Here is a 15,268-nt window from a genome sequence, read left to right on the forward strand (position 1 = left end):
CTAGCGCTATGTGGTTCAACGGTCTCTCGCGCTAGCAACGACATAATGAGATGTTGACTATTATCAGTGTAGGTTGATGTAGGTCAATAACTATAACGACATTATAATAATTGTTAATCGATTGTTCCGATATTGTTAATCGATTGTTCCGATATAGAAGAGCTTGGGAAGGCAGCAACAATAAATAAATGAATTTCAAGCATCACCCCTCGAATCTGAGGTGATACGGGTTTCAGGCGGGTAATGCCTATAAGTGCTGTAGATTGTGGGGAGAAGAGGATTTCACTCACCTCTCCCCGTAATCAGTGTAAACGGACGACCCCGGAATGCTGTTTCTTATGACGGCTCCTGTTGCAATGCGCAACGTTTGTGCCCTGCCCTTCTTGCGACTCGTCGGAAACCAATTGGGACGAGTTGCAAGCCTCACAGGAGGGGCGGGCGCAACGGTTGCGCATTACAACAGAAGCCCTAGTACGAAATAGTTTCGGGGTCATCCGTTTACACTGACAAAGGGAGATGAACCGAATCATCATCTTCCCCACAATCTACGGCCCCGTATAGGTATCACCCGCCTGAAACCCGTACCACCCCAGTTTCGTGGGCTGATGCCTTTAAAAAATCAGCACGATCTACGAAAGAAAATGATGAGAACTAAATTTTTATAATTACCTATGCTCGAATACCACAGCGGTGTCAACTACTCGTTCATGTCGGATCCGCATAGCCTTAAGATCAGATTCAAGGCTGTGTCCGATAAGTATACTTTTTTCATTGACCATTTCGAAAAGACGATTTTGTGCCTTGAAACAGAATCACAAGCTTCTTCAAACTGATTTAGAGTTGCAATAAAAACCAACTTCAAAAAGATCGATAGTCGATGTTTCCACCTGATTCGCGGTCAAACCTGAGAACCGCGTATTGTAGTCGATAATAGTGTTGTGAGGCTTTACAATAAGGTCGAGTACCAGTTTGTTATCCATGTCTACAACGGAAACACGAGCCAGTTCCGGTCCCCATACGCCGTAGACCATTTCACAATCTAATGCATACACCTAGATGATTTTGTATGATGTACACTACCTCAAGCTAAGTATAGTTGGGTCAAAACGACATGAAGCATGGACCGTTGCGTAAGCGGCCGCGCTCGGAAGCGGTGCGGTGGAGACAGCGGTTGGAATCGAGGTGGGACCATGGCGAACTGCAGAGGTGGTTGGATCCTTACACGATCCCAACCGCTACGCTCCACCGCTCCGCTTCGAGCGCAGCCGCTTGCGCAAATGTCCGTGCTTCATTTCGTTTTAACCCGACTATATATAAATGAGGCTAAGAAGTATATACAGTAGATTATGACCAAAATAAAGAAGAATGTTACCCTCCATAATTATGCACAAATTTGCTTGAACAAACAATTCCGTTTCAAAAACCTTATGGTTTCTGGGATCGTCTTCTCCTCGAGAAACTGGCGTCGGAGTAAATTCACGAAGTGCATCAGCGTTCAGAGTATCGGATACATGAGCTTCGGCAACGCAACAGCCAGGTGTATTTCGATCCGCACCACAACAAGCAAAAAACGACTCACCACGCATTCCTTAACATATTGTTATAACAACGTACCGTTCTGTATTGAAACATTTGCGGGAAACAAAGAGAAATAACTCACCTCCACGTTTTTGCAGGCTTTTGTAATGATAAACGCACTCAGCGTGAACTATTGTTCCTCTGGGATCCAAACGGAATTCTTTATGACATCTCGAACACAGGCGGTCCAGATCTGAAACAAAAAAATTAAAATAGAACATAAGGAAAATGAAGATATTGAATTCAAATGATACATAGATTTGGAAATCTGAAAAAGAAGTAGAACATTTCTTGAGGCCCTTCTACAGCAAATATAAAGAACACACCTCAATTTTGCGGGTCGGAAATCAGAAACTTATTATACTTTTCATTGAGTCTACGAATTGTCTTTTAACTGGTAGTGAAAAATGGGTGAGATTCGTAAAATTTCAAGTGTGACGTAAAAAATGATAGGGACGACCTTCTGCAAACAACTGTTGGGAAAAGTGAACAAATTTGAGATAGAGATTTTGGAGATTACTCATAAACAGCCTCTATCGCAGACTAATCCACAACGATCACGCGCGATATTAAGTGAGTGCAGTTGTCAAAGCTAAACACGAAGAGTTCGTGATGACTCTTCGCAGAACTTGTGCAATTTGGCGTAAGCGGATGAGCAAAATCCAAGGACGCGATTGCGTAGCATGCGCGCATCATTGTTCATCGCTGGTGTTTATTGCCACTTATGAGTATCAGCGTCTAACATATCAATAGAAAAATAGTTTGATGTGTGCTGAGGCTCTCGGGATCAATCCGAGGAATACAGGTGGTTCACTTGTAGATTTGTTGTTAGCAGAAGAGCGGCTACACGCTATCAATGAAGATACTATTTTACATCAGACTAGGTGTCATTTAGCAATAACGGTCGGGTGCGTACCGTTAGGTACCCGCAGCCGATTATCTGCAGCCGGATAAGTGCCTTCAGAAGAGACTGTCGGTAGGCCAGAGCAGGCATATCTTGGGCTACCTGTGATCACTAAGCCACGCCCATCCATCACCACATCACTGAGGTCATGTGCCGCTCTGTTTCTATTGCAATAACGTGATGGAGTTGACTTTTAGGAAAGTTCAAAGAGCAAAAATACAACAACGTAGGCACGTAGAAAGTGATTTAAAAAAACGTAGAAAATGAAAATGCCAAAAATGAAGCAAAGACGTAGAAAATCTGTAAAGTTGTATTTTTTTCTAATTTGTATTTGTAAAACAAATGTTGCAACAAATGCAAACATAGCTAGGTGAAAATTGAAAACGCTCCAAAATAAAAGTTCAAAGGTGTAGAACCGAGAACCTGGTTTTTGAAAGATGTAGATGTGTGATTAAAAAAAACTATATAGAAGATATATATATATATTTGTATTTATGCAGAGTATTTAATGCACGTAAGATACTACAATACTTTGTAAAATTTAGATTTTTTTGCTTTACGCAAATAAAACGTACAATTATTTCCTGTTTCTGATATCTAGTGTGCAAACGTTCGATATATTTTTATACGTAAGCGATCGATACTCCATACGGAGGCAATAGCAGAGATAGCGTGCCCCTGCGAGACATGTTTCGCACCTAATTAGACGATAAGAGTCGCTGATGAAGGATGTGATGGGCGGGGCATGAGGTAAACGCAGCGCAGTGCTCTGCTGACGCTGCGCAGCGCAATTAACGATCGCCGTTGCCAGTCGTTTTCCCTGATGATCGGCTGTCGCGGCGGCTGCGGGTACCTAACGACCACCCCCCATAACGGTCACTTACCGTGACCTCACTGCAACTCAAGTAGTTTATGGGGGTGGCCCGCTTATGCTGGCTGTTGTTTGGTTTGCTTCACATATACTTCGCCTTCATTGCTCACGAGTGGTCGTCTAGTTGTGGCAATTAACATTCACTGAACCACCTATTTATTCACTGGAACGATTCGGGGAAAGATCCCAAGAGTCTCAGCACCCCACACACTAGGAATTATAAATACAGGGCCACACGCATATAAAGCTTGAGTGTAGTAAGCTCAAGATAAGTGACTATCACCGCTGAGATGATAAAGGACGGCAGAAAGTCGAACAGCACTCGCTAAGTAAGGCAGTAACGAACAACGATGAGAAGGAAAGTTACGAATAAAGTGTTACAAACAAATAATAATTTCTCTGCTGACATATACTTGACTAACTCTGCGTCAGAGTTGGATGCTATTAAATTTTGATTTTCTGTGCAGGTCACGCGATCGTAGAAGTCCGGACACTGCGTCATCGTGTTTGTGCACTGTACTAAGAGTCTGGTCGCAACGCAGCTAATGACGGTTTAAGCCCGATATTATAGTTGAAGACAACGTATCACGAAACTGACGATGATCTCTATGGGCAAATACAGAGTGCGAGGCGCAGATTACGGGTATGAGCGTGCACCAGCCTAATCGTCTTCAAAATGGGGTGGGAACCGCTTTAGCTCCTATGAGGTACGTTAGAATGCTCCACCCTTGTACATGCTCCGGTTCCCACAGCTGCATGAATAGGCTCCTGTGGAGACCTAAATGACTGTCAATTGCTCACTCATGGACGCGGCGCGCGAACATTGTGGCGCAGTCTAATGTACCTAACGCTGTTTCTCGAGTCTTTTTTATGGCAATTGGAAGGAATTGGGCTGGGCCACGCTCATACACGTAATCTACAATACGAACTCTACATTTGTCCAAGCGTGCGTATACAAGTTTGATTGCTAAACACAGTCAGGCGTTCGAGTGTACGCATTGGGAACGTACGAGCTATACAACTTGCACTGTTATATGACGAGATATTCGTATACATTGCAAAAAGGTGCTGTCGTCCAGCACATCGCCAAAGCCCACAACCTTAAACGTCAACTGCCTGAAGGGCGCGTGGAATCTTTGGCAACAACAATTCGTTTCGTCACGCTGAACTGTCGGACACTGTCGAGTGCACTTCAACGAAGTGCCCTGTCTGTCTCCTGCGACATCTCTGTGTGCCGTTGTGAGGAAACAGGAGTGGGAGATCGGCCCGTCATCAGCATCGAAAACTACACCATTACTGCGACAATGCTCATGAGAAGAAAGTAGGTAGATGCGCGACAGCTGTGAGGAACGATTACAACAAACTGGTGGAGGAGTTTGGCTCGACGTCGTCTAGATGAGCTTTCGTACGACTGCGGGATTGCCTAGGACGTAAATTCTCGATTGTGAGCGCCCGCGCACCTACGGAAACCGCTGAGAACAACAGCCTTCTACGATGAAATCAATGCGTTGATGTCTAAACACCCACCCAGCAGGTGGTCATTGTCGGAGTCTATGAATGCGAAGGTGGGACTCGAACAACAATTCGATGTGCTAGAAAAATGGTATTATCCAGCGGAGCGCACGTCGGACAACAATGACAGTCTGCTTGACTTAAGTGAACAGCCGAGCCTCATCATCGCTTCCACGTTTAGGAGGAATCATTGACGATATCAGCTCACGTGGCAGGGCTCAATCCTTTTAAGGTCTGAAGAGCAGCGCAAGCGGAAGATGAGGACTCTTAAACTTCAGCTCGACTACGTTCTGACGAGGAAAATCCCTCGGTCGGATATCCGAAAATCCAGGCTGTTTGGAACGTTGCCTTCGACTCTAACTACCGCCCAGTTCTTCTCAGCTTTAACATACCATTAGAGGAGCCGAGGAGTACCTCCTTAACTGAAAATTGACATGGGAGGTCTGAATGACGAAGAATGCAAAACGAATTTCCGAATTTGTCAATACATGTTGGAGTACGAACCAGGAAGATGTTTTGATGCGATGATTTTTTTGATGCGGATTCCTTCACAAAGTGCATCCAGGACGCTGCAAAAACATCTCGCTTCTAATGCCGTGGAAGAAATCTGCTTTTGCATCTACGGAAACAAAATCCACGTACATTCTGTGTGCGTCACACGCAGCACTAGTGATTTCAACCAAGAAAAGCGTTCGAGAAGGAAGTTGCGTCGTCAAATGCAACAAGACAGCGATAAGGAGTGGACGTCAAGAGCGAAGGAGTTTGAACGCCGTGGGAAGACAAGAACCCGCGGACAGCTTATGCTTTATTAAAGCAGTATAGCGGCAAGATGGAAGATGATCTCCAGTTGTCAGCACTGGAGTGGAAGTGGAACCAGTGGAAAGGCCGTCGGTGAAGCAACCCTTCCAATTTGGAGAGATCACGTTAAAACCTTGCTAAACCGGCAAGCGCCGTCAACTCCTGAACTCAAGCACGTTCATAGGTCGACATATGCAGTTAACGAGGAACCACCGATCGTGTTGGAGGTTCCGGTTTAAAACATAATGTAGGCTATTTATTAGTTCTGATTTCGGTCTATCTTTCTTTCTAGTGTAATCTTCAGGAGAGAACGCATGATATGACGTCAGTCGCCGCTGCGCGGATTCCATGCCCAATTTCGAGTTGCACTGGTCGCTTCTATACCTATATGGAGTTGGCGACTCATGCTGATTTTGAACATTCGGCCTGGCATTCGTATTCAAAAGATGAAGGATGGAAAATCTGGTGGAGACGAGGGGATTAGCGCAGAAATGCTGAAATATCTTCTTCCGTCTAGGATTCGTGAAATGACGAAGATCATCTGTTCAATATGGATAGAGGAAAGGTACCTGACTCGTGGAGACACGCTATCATTATTCCCCTTCACAAGAAGATATGCGTCACGGACTCTAGGAATTATCGAGAATCTCCTTGTTGCGTGTTATGTACAAGGTTTTGGAGCGGATTATCCTGGACCGACTCATTAAGCATCGCAAAGAAACAATGCGCGACGAGCAAGCTGGCATTCGTCCTGGCCGATCTACGATTGACCAGGTGTTCGTTAGGAGAGTGACCAAAATCTGGCACCGGTACTCGAAGCCAATGCAATTAGCCTTTCTGGACTTTGTAGCCGCTTTCGACTCTCTTCATCAAGGCCGTCTTCTCAACGCGCTTCGCGCCGATGGAGTAACAGAAAGGTTCTTTCGTTTGCTTGATGACATGAATCAACGAACAACTGCTACAGTGCGAACACCAACTGGATATACAATATCATTCGAGGTGGTAACTGGAGTAAGGCAAGGGGCGGTGGAAGGACTTTTCCCGTTCCACTTAGCTATCGTCGACATCATGCGAAGAACGGTCGATCAGTGTCCTGTTTTAGCACCATCAGGGTGCCCCTTTTAACTGATCTCGAGTACGCCGACGATGTTATATTCGCTGAAAACACTACGAAACTTCAACATCGTAGTTGGCTGCAGCCTGTGGATTACGTCTACGCCCTGATACATGCAAGCAGATGTGGGTCTCTTCGAGACCTCAAACGGGAATCAGGGTGGACGGACAACCAATCGAACTCGTCGATGAGTTCTGTTACCTGAGCTCTATGCTGAGGAACAACGGCAGCTACGAGAAAGATATTCAGCAAAGATGTGCTACGGCCACTTCCGCATTCAACTCCTTAACGAAATGCCTGTAGTCGGCTACCATCACCAACGAAGTCAAGCTGCGCGTCTACCTATGTGCAATTGGCCCTATCATGATTTAGAGATCGGAGACTTGGGCACCACCGTCTACGGCGATGGAGAGGCTAGAGTGCTTGGAAGGGCAGCTACTTAGACGGCTACTTGGCTACTTTTAGCCTAGGATATGCCACAATAAAGAGCTTTACGCGGAAGTCGATGTGGTGTACCGGCGGATGACACGTAGAAGACATCAACATCTCGCACCGCAATCGGAAGTGGGTACAGAAAATCGTCTTCGCTTCTTTGGTCATATAATAAAGAGACCAGCAGATCGCCTTGTTCAACGAGTTTTGAGGATTTTGTCGGATTCAAGCTGGAGGAGGCCACTTGGCCGAAAGCAGAAGTTCTGGACAGAGGTGGTGAAAGAGAACCTGGGGACTCGGCGCGGAGAGGCAGTTCAGGCGAGACGTAAGGTTTCGCAGGATACGGAACAGCGACGAGTGGATTGATTCCGTGCAAGCTCTTGCAGAAGATCGAGAAGGTTGGGCAGAGCTATGTTCGAAGAGGACACACCTCGGAGAAAATGCGGGTAATCGCATAAGGCGATGATATCGCCGATTGAGTCAGGTAAGTCATACTTGTCTACAGAGACATCAATGTGGTCAGTTTCGTGACCACATTGATGATGGTTCGTTTATGTTGCCTTTAAGACACAGATGTTTAACGTAGACCTATCAGCAGCACAATAGGATGCTGCAATGAAGTCGGATTTGTGACAGGACTGTAGGAATAGTGTAGTGTAGTGGGTGACTATAGAATGATAATTATCGAAATCTTTGACTTTCCATGCATTTTAATAACAAATACTTTGCTCTTTTAACAGGAGTTAACTAAGGAACGGTAGAGGGGGTCCCTGCGCATTCTCCACGAATGCCTCTGAGACATTACGTGTCCAGTGAATATGCTGGCGGATACGGAAACCTCCGCGACAAGCTATCCTTAAGGGAAACTACTGGCAACGGGGACCGTTAATTGTGCAGCAGCTGATAGCGTCAGTAGAGCATCGCTGCGTCTGCCTGATGCCCCCAACACATCGTCTATTTTTTGTCCTCATCGTTTAATGAAGTGCGAAACATGCCTCGCAAGGGCACGCTATCTCTGTTCGTTTTGTGCGGATTATTGATCGTTTACGTATGGAAATACATCGAAGGACTGCACACGAAATCCCAGAAATGGAGAATAATAGTGTTTTGCTTGTGTAAAACAAACCAATCGAAACTTTTACAAATAATTGCAGTATCTTACGTGCATTAAATATCCTGTTTAAATACAAATATATCTATATCTTCTACATAGTTTCTTCATTCACAGATCCACGTCTTTCAACGAGCAGGTCCTCGTTTTTACACTATTTACATTTAACAGGATTTCACTAAGGAACGGTAGTTATGAGGCCCAACGGTTAACGTAGGACTTTCTTTGTTGGGCGGATAAGGCGTTGATCGGATTAATCACGTTCGATTTCACCCCTTTCAAGCTCTGAAGAAGGCGATGTTGCCGAAACGTTAGCCACGAATAAGAAAGAAGGATTACAACAACCTGAAGAAGAATAAAAGGATTATAACAACCTCGTGTCCGGCTCTATTAAAGAAAACAATTATTTACATTTATTTCGGAACGTTTTCAACTTCATTTATGTTTTCTGATGTTGTTTTGTTCTTCTACAAACCTTCCACGTTTTTGCTTCATTTCTGCATTTTCATTTCCTAGGTTTTTCCCACTTTCTACGTTATTGCCTTTTTGTTGTTTGAACCTTCCTAGAAATCAACTCTATTACATAATTGCAATACTAACATGGCAAATGAGCTCAATGACGTGGTAATGGATGGACGCAGCTTAGTGATCACAGCTAGCCTACGATATGGCAGCTCTAATTTTCCGACACCTTTTTCTGCTCTTTAGCAGGCACTTATTCAACTGCGGGTCAAATTACCACCCCTCCTCCAACGAAGCCGAGCTCCAGCCGTTCATGGGGATGCAGATAATCGTCTTAGATGCAATTCTAGCTATAGAGGCGCAAAGAGCTACACCGTTATAAGAAAATATGTACAGAAGAATAGTAGGAATTACTTACGAAGGAAATTACTGAATAAATTGAAGACAATATACTTAATAACACACAATATTTTGTTTGGTGGTCTACTAAGAGAGAGACGGAGCCAATTTTGTCTAAGTTTTACCCTCAGGAGGTTTAGAAATCTGATCAAGTGGATTCTTTTTTTTTTCTAAGAGATTAGAGATACAGGATAGAATCTCTGTCCGGGAATAAATTATACAACAAAAAAACTTGGGACTTGTAGGATAACGATAGTCCTCATTCCCAACTCATTTTCAACTTTTGACAGCCGGAATGTTCCCCGTTTCAACGAAAATCTTCATGTACACATTTCGAAGCTAATAGATGCATCTTCATTTCGTAGTTCACGTGAGAGTTGCTCTTCCCTTTGGTATTGCTACAAATCAGAGATTACCTCACATCACAAAATTCCAAAGAATGTGTCTGATTCTCCAAAAGAACTTAGTAGCTTGTGAATTATATCCTAGTCGGTGATGCAGAGTATGATTAGCGGTAGGTAAGCAGCTATTTAGGTAGCACGAGTGAATTTCTTTAGAATCCGCACCATCACTAATTGTTCTGCCGAGGCATGATCAGAGCATGCTACAATCATACCTCGACAGAAAATTCCCTGGGACCCTCTTTACACGCACCCGATTCCACTCTCACTTTCAAGGCACAATCGACAATGATGATTTCTTATGCAGAATGCATGAACTGTTCATATTGCTGTTGATTTCAAAAACTAGTGAATCAGTGTACTGCGCGGATGCGGAATATAGATTTTGCAACGTAACTGTTCTAAAAATTTTTCTACCGTTCCTTGCTTACTGGTTAGTCATAATAAAATACCGCACCTTCTTTTGCCGCCCACGATTTCTGCGACTTGGAAATCTCGAAATGACTCTGGGCAATTGAGACCAGACCATCCTCACCCGATACTGCTCGAGGATACCTAGAAGGGTAAAATGGCGATAGAAAAGAAATCTACGGATCTACATTTGCACACCTACCCATTTCTGATGAGTTGTTCTTCTGTCATCAAATACTTCCTGATAAGCACATTGTAGAACTCTTTCTCAGTTAGAGCAGACGTGCTCTTACTCAGGCTTCGTATTCGCACAGAAATGTCATTAATGTGGCGTCCCGCCAGTACGACATCATGTGAAAGAGCTTTAAAAAACACATTCAACTAGCATAAGTAAACTTCAAAAACATGGCGTAAATGTAGCCAAAATTCCTTGCTCTATTTTTGGCGTTCTACCAGGCCAAGTAAGAAGGAAGAGGAAATGTGTGAAACAAGGAAAGTTACTGCGTTGCGGCAGTTGTGCAGCAGTATTAAGATAAAATGTAAAATGCAATATGTAACTTGTAAAATCCTGGCGCTAGATGTAGTTCTACTATACTTTATTAATTGTGACTATGGGTTGCTACCACATTAAGTGCTCTATTCAAATGGTCTACTAATGCCTTCTCAGCTGAATAATTAGCAAACCTAACCTTTTTACTAGAACTGAAATTATCTGACATCGAAATTCAAAAAAAAAGTTTCCTTTCGTTGTTTGAAGAAATGCCCATGCACAAATGAATTCGACCAAAACGGAAGATTGTGTTGTTAATGTTCTTGAACTTTGTAGCAATTAATGTAAAACATTTGCAGCAAGTTGTATTATATTTATGCTGAAATTTAGAACTTCAAAAGCGATTTCAACCACCTGGATCTCAGCACTGCGTACATCAAAAAGGTAACAACTCACAAAAAATAGTCTTAGGAACCGCGCAAATCCCATTAATTAGCAGAAAACTGCGAAAGTTGCCTACTTCCATCTTCACGTATTGTTTTCCTTTGCTTGCTCTTCTTAACACCGTTTTTCAGAAACACTCGTAGGTTTCTCTGCTTGATGATAGCAGTTTTGTTGTAATTAATTCTCCCTTATATATGCCACGATATAGGAATATATTACTAGGTATAAACAAGCCTTGCCCAAAACTATGAACAGACCAGATCAGAAAGGAGATGCCAAGAAATCGAAAAGGTGAACCGCGCTGGTAAAAATCGTGCATCTACTAACTAATAACTAATTTCCATTGTGTGATGAACACAAATATAAAGAAGAAAGAATGACAAATTTCTCAAGACCTTCTCTTCAACCCAATAGAATAACATAGTATTGCGGTCTATTGTCCGCATCTTCGAACAAATGCGTCGTTCTCGAACGTAGGCGTGGTCAATCTCCTCGATCTTCAGCGACAGCTCGCAAAGAATCAGTCCATTCGTCGTTGTTACCGTATCCTATGGAACTTGACGTATCTCTCAAACAACTTTTGTCCAAGAGACTATTCAAAACACGCGAAGCAACGTAGTCTGGTAGTCCCGTAATACGACCGAAAAATGAATACGGGCTTTTCTTTGGCTGTTTTCAAACGTCACTGCAAGATTTTTATGCTTGCCACACCAATGCACCACATGTACCTCCACGCAAAGATCTTCACCGCTTTAATCCAAAAATATATAGGCACCCGTATAAACTGCGTCGTTTCTGCGCAGTCGAATTTCTCTTTCACAGATGCAGGTGTGTTGCCCAACTTTTGAGTTACCAATCCGTACATCACGGTAGGACGATTGGCGTAGACCAGTAGAGTGAATTCGTATTCGAGTCAACACATGGTTAAAAAGTTGAAGGTAAAAAGTCGAACTCACCCAGCAGTTCGAATGGCTGTCTCTTACCCTTATTCCTGTTAGAGGCCTCATCTAATCAACACGTGCCATAAACCACAAACAGTAGGTACCTTTGATACAACATATTGAGTTTCGTCCAGCTTTCCCGAACGACAACGCTCGAAAACGGCTTTCACGTCCAAGAAGAGCAACTGCAACAAATTAGAGTGTCGCTGCCACACTTCGATGTGTCTCTTGAAGGTGGACATGTGGCAAACCGGCCTGGAGAAGTCGGCTTGTTTGTGGTGGGTGAATTCCTCCCAATGTTCAATAAGCCACTTAAGGATCACTTTCACAACAGTTCACCAGACACATGCAACTCTGATCGTCGAACTGCGATGGTAAGGTCTACCAAGCTGAATAAGAGATCGACACTTCCGAAATTTCCAAACTCTCGGAATTAGAAGTCTAAACTAAACTAAGCTAGCTATGGTAGGGTTGTTTTGCATAAGGAAAATGCTTCTTGCCGCTCCAGTATACACACTGTCTCAATACTCCGCATACTGGATCCTGTCGTCTCAGAAGTCGGGCGGCATGGCGACTGCTGAGAGACCATAAAATCTCGGGTTGCTCAAGAGGTTTTTGATTCTCCACCGAGAAGACTCCTGCACGACTCGTAATGGAGGCTACGTGATTGCTCTGCAAGACACCAAGAGCGGAAAGAGTGCGACAGACGAAGGACGGTGGTCTCATCATTTGCGGAGAAGAAATTCTGTCACGAAATTTGGGCGATGTCGATTTTGTTCTGCACTATTTTCTAGTTTCAAGAGATCTTGTCAGTTTGCCTGCTAGTTCCACTCGGTGCCAAGAATCTGTAACTATCATCAACTGTTGCTCACCAACATCAGCAGCTGATGAATCTGACTTGGACGCTTTACGCGACGCAACACCCTTGTGCACGCGCAGCATCCAAGTGCGAACGGTCAAAGATCAGTGGTGTCTTCTCAGCTTGATCAAGTAGAACCAACGAATAGGCTGTTGAGTGGACCTGAATGTGTGCACAGAGGAGCGTTTTAACGAACCTCTTGGAAACTGAAGCTGTTCTCATGCCGTTTTTACGACGACTAGGAAGGGATAGGCGGAACTACCCCGGATCCTGTAATCTACAGTCCCATCTTTAGCTTCTCCCCCGGATTCCCTCACCACATCAGATTCGTGCTGCTCTTAAGGGAAATGAAAACGCTGGTCATCTCGCCAGGTTAATGTCCGATGCTTGTCTTTTTTCGTGGGAATTCTCTTTTCATGAACAATGACCATCGTCGGTAGATATGGGAAAGGATCAACGGCAAAAAAAATTCCTACGGAGATCAGCCAGACACCAACCAGATGTGGTGTCTTCTTTACGTCTCAGTAGTAGCATACTTTTGTAGAGGTTCTGAACACAGCGGAAATTCGACTCGGTCATAATATGGAAAAGAATATCTGTTATGAAAACGAAAGTTAAAGAAGTATACTACGATTGCATACCCGATGACTTCTTGTCCCGATGTGTCGTCTCGCTTATCGAAGAAGACCCGAAAGCAGACTACGGCTGCTTCCCAGGGCATTGCGAGCTTACACTGAATGTGCCTCGACGCCGCGCCCGATGAACTTGGATTGGATTTGAAACTACCAAGGATTGGTTGGAAAGAAAAAGGACTTTGAGGTTTGATCCAGATGCATCGCACACTGAACGATTAGTAGCAAACACTAGCTGCAGAAAGCCGTTGCAGAAGGTCTTTCAAAATACAGACAGAAGAAAACTCTGGAAGCAGCACAAAAAAGAACACGTCTAAGGAAGTGTCGATGGGACCTCTGCGAAGCAATATTCCGCTTATAGCCCTGCTGAGCGAAGACAGGATACGTATCTTTTCTCATGGTGAAAAGAAAATCATCACGAAGAGGTTCTACTCAAAACGTTCCGGTTCATCAACTCCTGCGTCAATCTCCATCATCCCCATTGGTCAAGTTGCAACGCCGATTCTTCCATCGGCAGTGTGAGTTGCGATCAAGATCATGAAACCTGACAAACCCCCGAACGCAGGGTCAAGCGTGATGATGTGACACGACCCTCTCCAATACGACCTCCCTGTTCTTCTTCTGCTACTTCTTGTCCCTCTCCAATGTTCCTGCGGCAGTTCTCGGTTGTTGCCAATTCAATATATGAGAAATTTCATGTGTTTCGCAAAAGAAGGATCTAAAATTAGCCGAAGAACAAATGGCAAATGAGAAAAATCGGTAGCTGACAGATGCGAAGAAACACCAAGTAGCAGAAGAAGCAAATTGCTAAAACGTTGTTGAATTATTGGTATTCAAATGTTTTTACTTTCACTTTATTCTATTTTTACTCTAAAAATATCTATGAAATATCTTTAAACACCTATTAAACGTTAGAATACGACGAAAAAAAGAGAAGAGTCAGGTTCTCGAATAGGTCGAGTTACAGAGGAATGTCGGAAAAACCCTGAAAAAATCAACATTTTGTTTTGAAAGTGTACAAAGTGTGGAATGTGTAATAATGGAACGTAGCTTCAATACCCCGCTGAGTCAAATTTTTGCAAAAGAGTTAGGAAATTGAAACCACTTCTAAAAAATGAAGAATTGAATTTTACTTAGTTTACAGTAGCTTAATGGTGGATTTAGTAGAATCTAATGACAAAAAAGCTCAGATTCTCTGCACATTGGTAGGTCCGGGGGATCGCGAATTTCGTGATAAAAGGACCAAAATAAATATTTTAAGTAGTTTCTCAGAGGGGAAGGTTTGCTCTACAAAACACTCATATCAATGTTTTTCTCGCCGCCTAATCTTTTTGGGATTTTGATGGGACAAAATTTGAAACTTTCCGACTTTTTTTTTGGATTTGTCCCATCTAAATTTTGACGGAACCAGATATTTCAGAAAGCAGAAATTTCGCGGGTGGGGATTTGGTTAGTCTCTCTACACGAATATGTGGGTGATTTTTTAAAACGTCGTCCCATTTTTCTGGAATGGGGAAACTTGTCAAAAATGGGAGAAAATTTGAAATTTTCCGACTTTTTTTGGATTGCCAATTTTCGCTCGGGAGCCGAAAAGTGTGTGATCTTGAGTAGAATTCTATATCTCAGTGTAAAATAGCGTAAAGCAAATCATCCTCTTGTATGTTGTGGTCAAGATTTTCTCCGTCAGATGTTGCATTACTCGCTTTCTAGGGCCTCGCCGCTTTTCCAAATTTTTGATGGAACGAAGATGGAAAAACTTGCCATTTCTGTCCTAACAAAGTTCGAACAAGACTAGGATGTGGGAAAAAATAACGATACGACAGCGATATGGCTGCTTTGTAACACAAACTTTCTTCACTGAAAAACCACCTAAAATACTCCAGGTTCTCTTATCACGAAGATAACCGCG

At 43.4% G+C, this 15,268-nt stretch overlaps 1 protein-coding gene across 2 annotated transcripts in view; it reads right to left on the reverse strand.

The window, feature by feature from the left end:
• RB195_018572 (uncharacterized protein) overlaps positions 1 to 15,268 on the reverse strand; it is a gene marked incomplete at both ends in the record, with an annotated part of 90,204 nt that overhangs the window by 39,611 nt on the left and 35,325 nt on the right. Inside the window, 7 exons of one of the 2 annotated variants that reach the window (XM_064186067.1) lie at positions 670 to 800; positions 858 to 1,052; positions 1,425 to 1,516; positions 1,580 to 1,588; positions 1,661 to 1,771; positions 10,040 to 10,137; positions 10,196 to 10,355. In XM_064186067.1, coding sequence (XP_064041949.1) covers positions 670 to 800; positions 858 to 1,052; positions 1,425 to 1,516; positions 1,580 to 1,588; positions 1,661 to 1,771; positions 10,040 to 10,137; positions 10,196 to 10,355 — 796 coding nt within the window. Of the gene's footprint in view, positions 1 to 669; positions 801 to 857; positions 1,053 to 1,424; positions 1,589 to 1,660; positions 1,772 to 10,039; positions 10,138 to 10,195; positions 10,356 to 15,268 lie in introns of both variants that reach the window. The other variant, XM_064186065.1, reaches the window with a different exon arrangement.

The sequence above is a fragment of the Necator americanus genome, chromosome II (assembly GCF_031761385.1).
Source record: "Necator americanus strain Aroian chromosome II, whole genome shotgun sequence".
In the NCBI taxonomy this organism is placed as follows: Eukaryota; Metazoa; Nematoda; class Chromadorea; order Rhabditida; family Ancylostomatidae; genus Necator; species Necator americanus.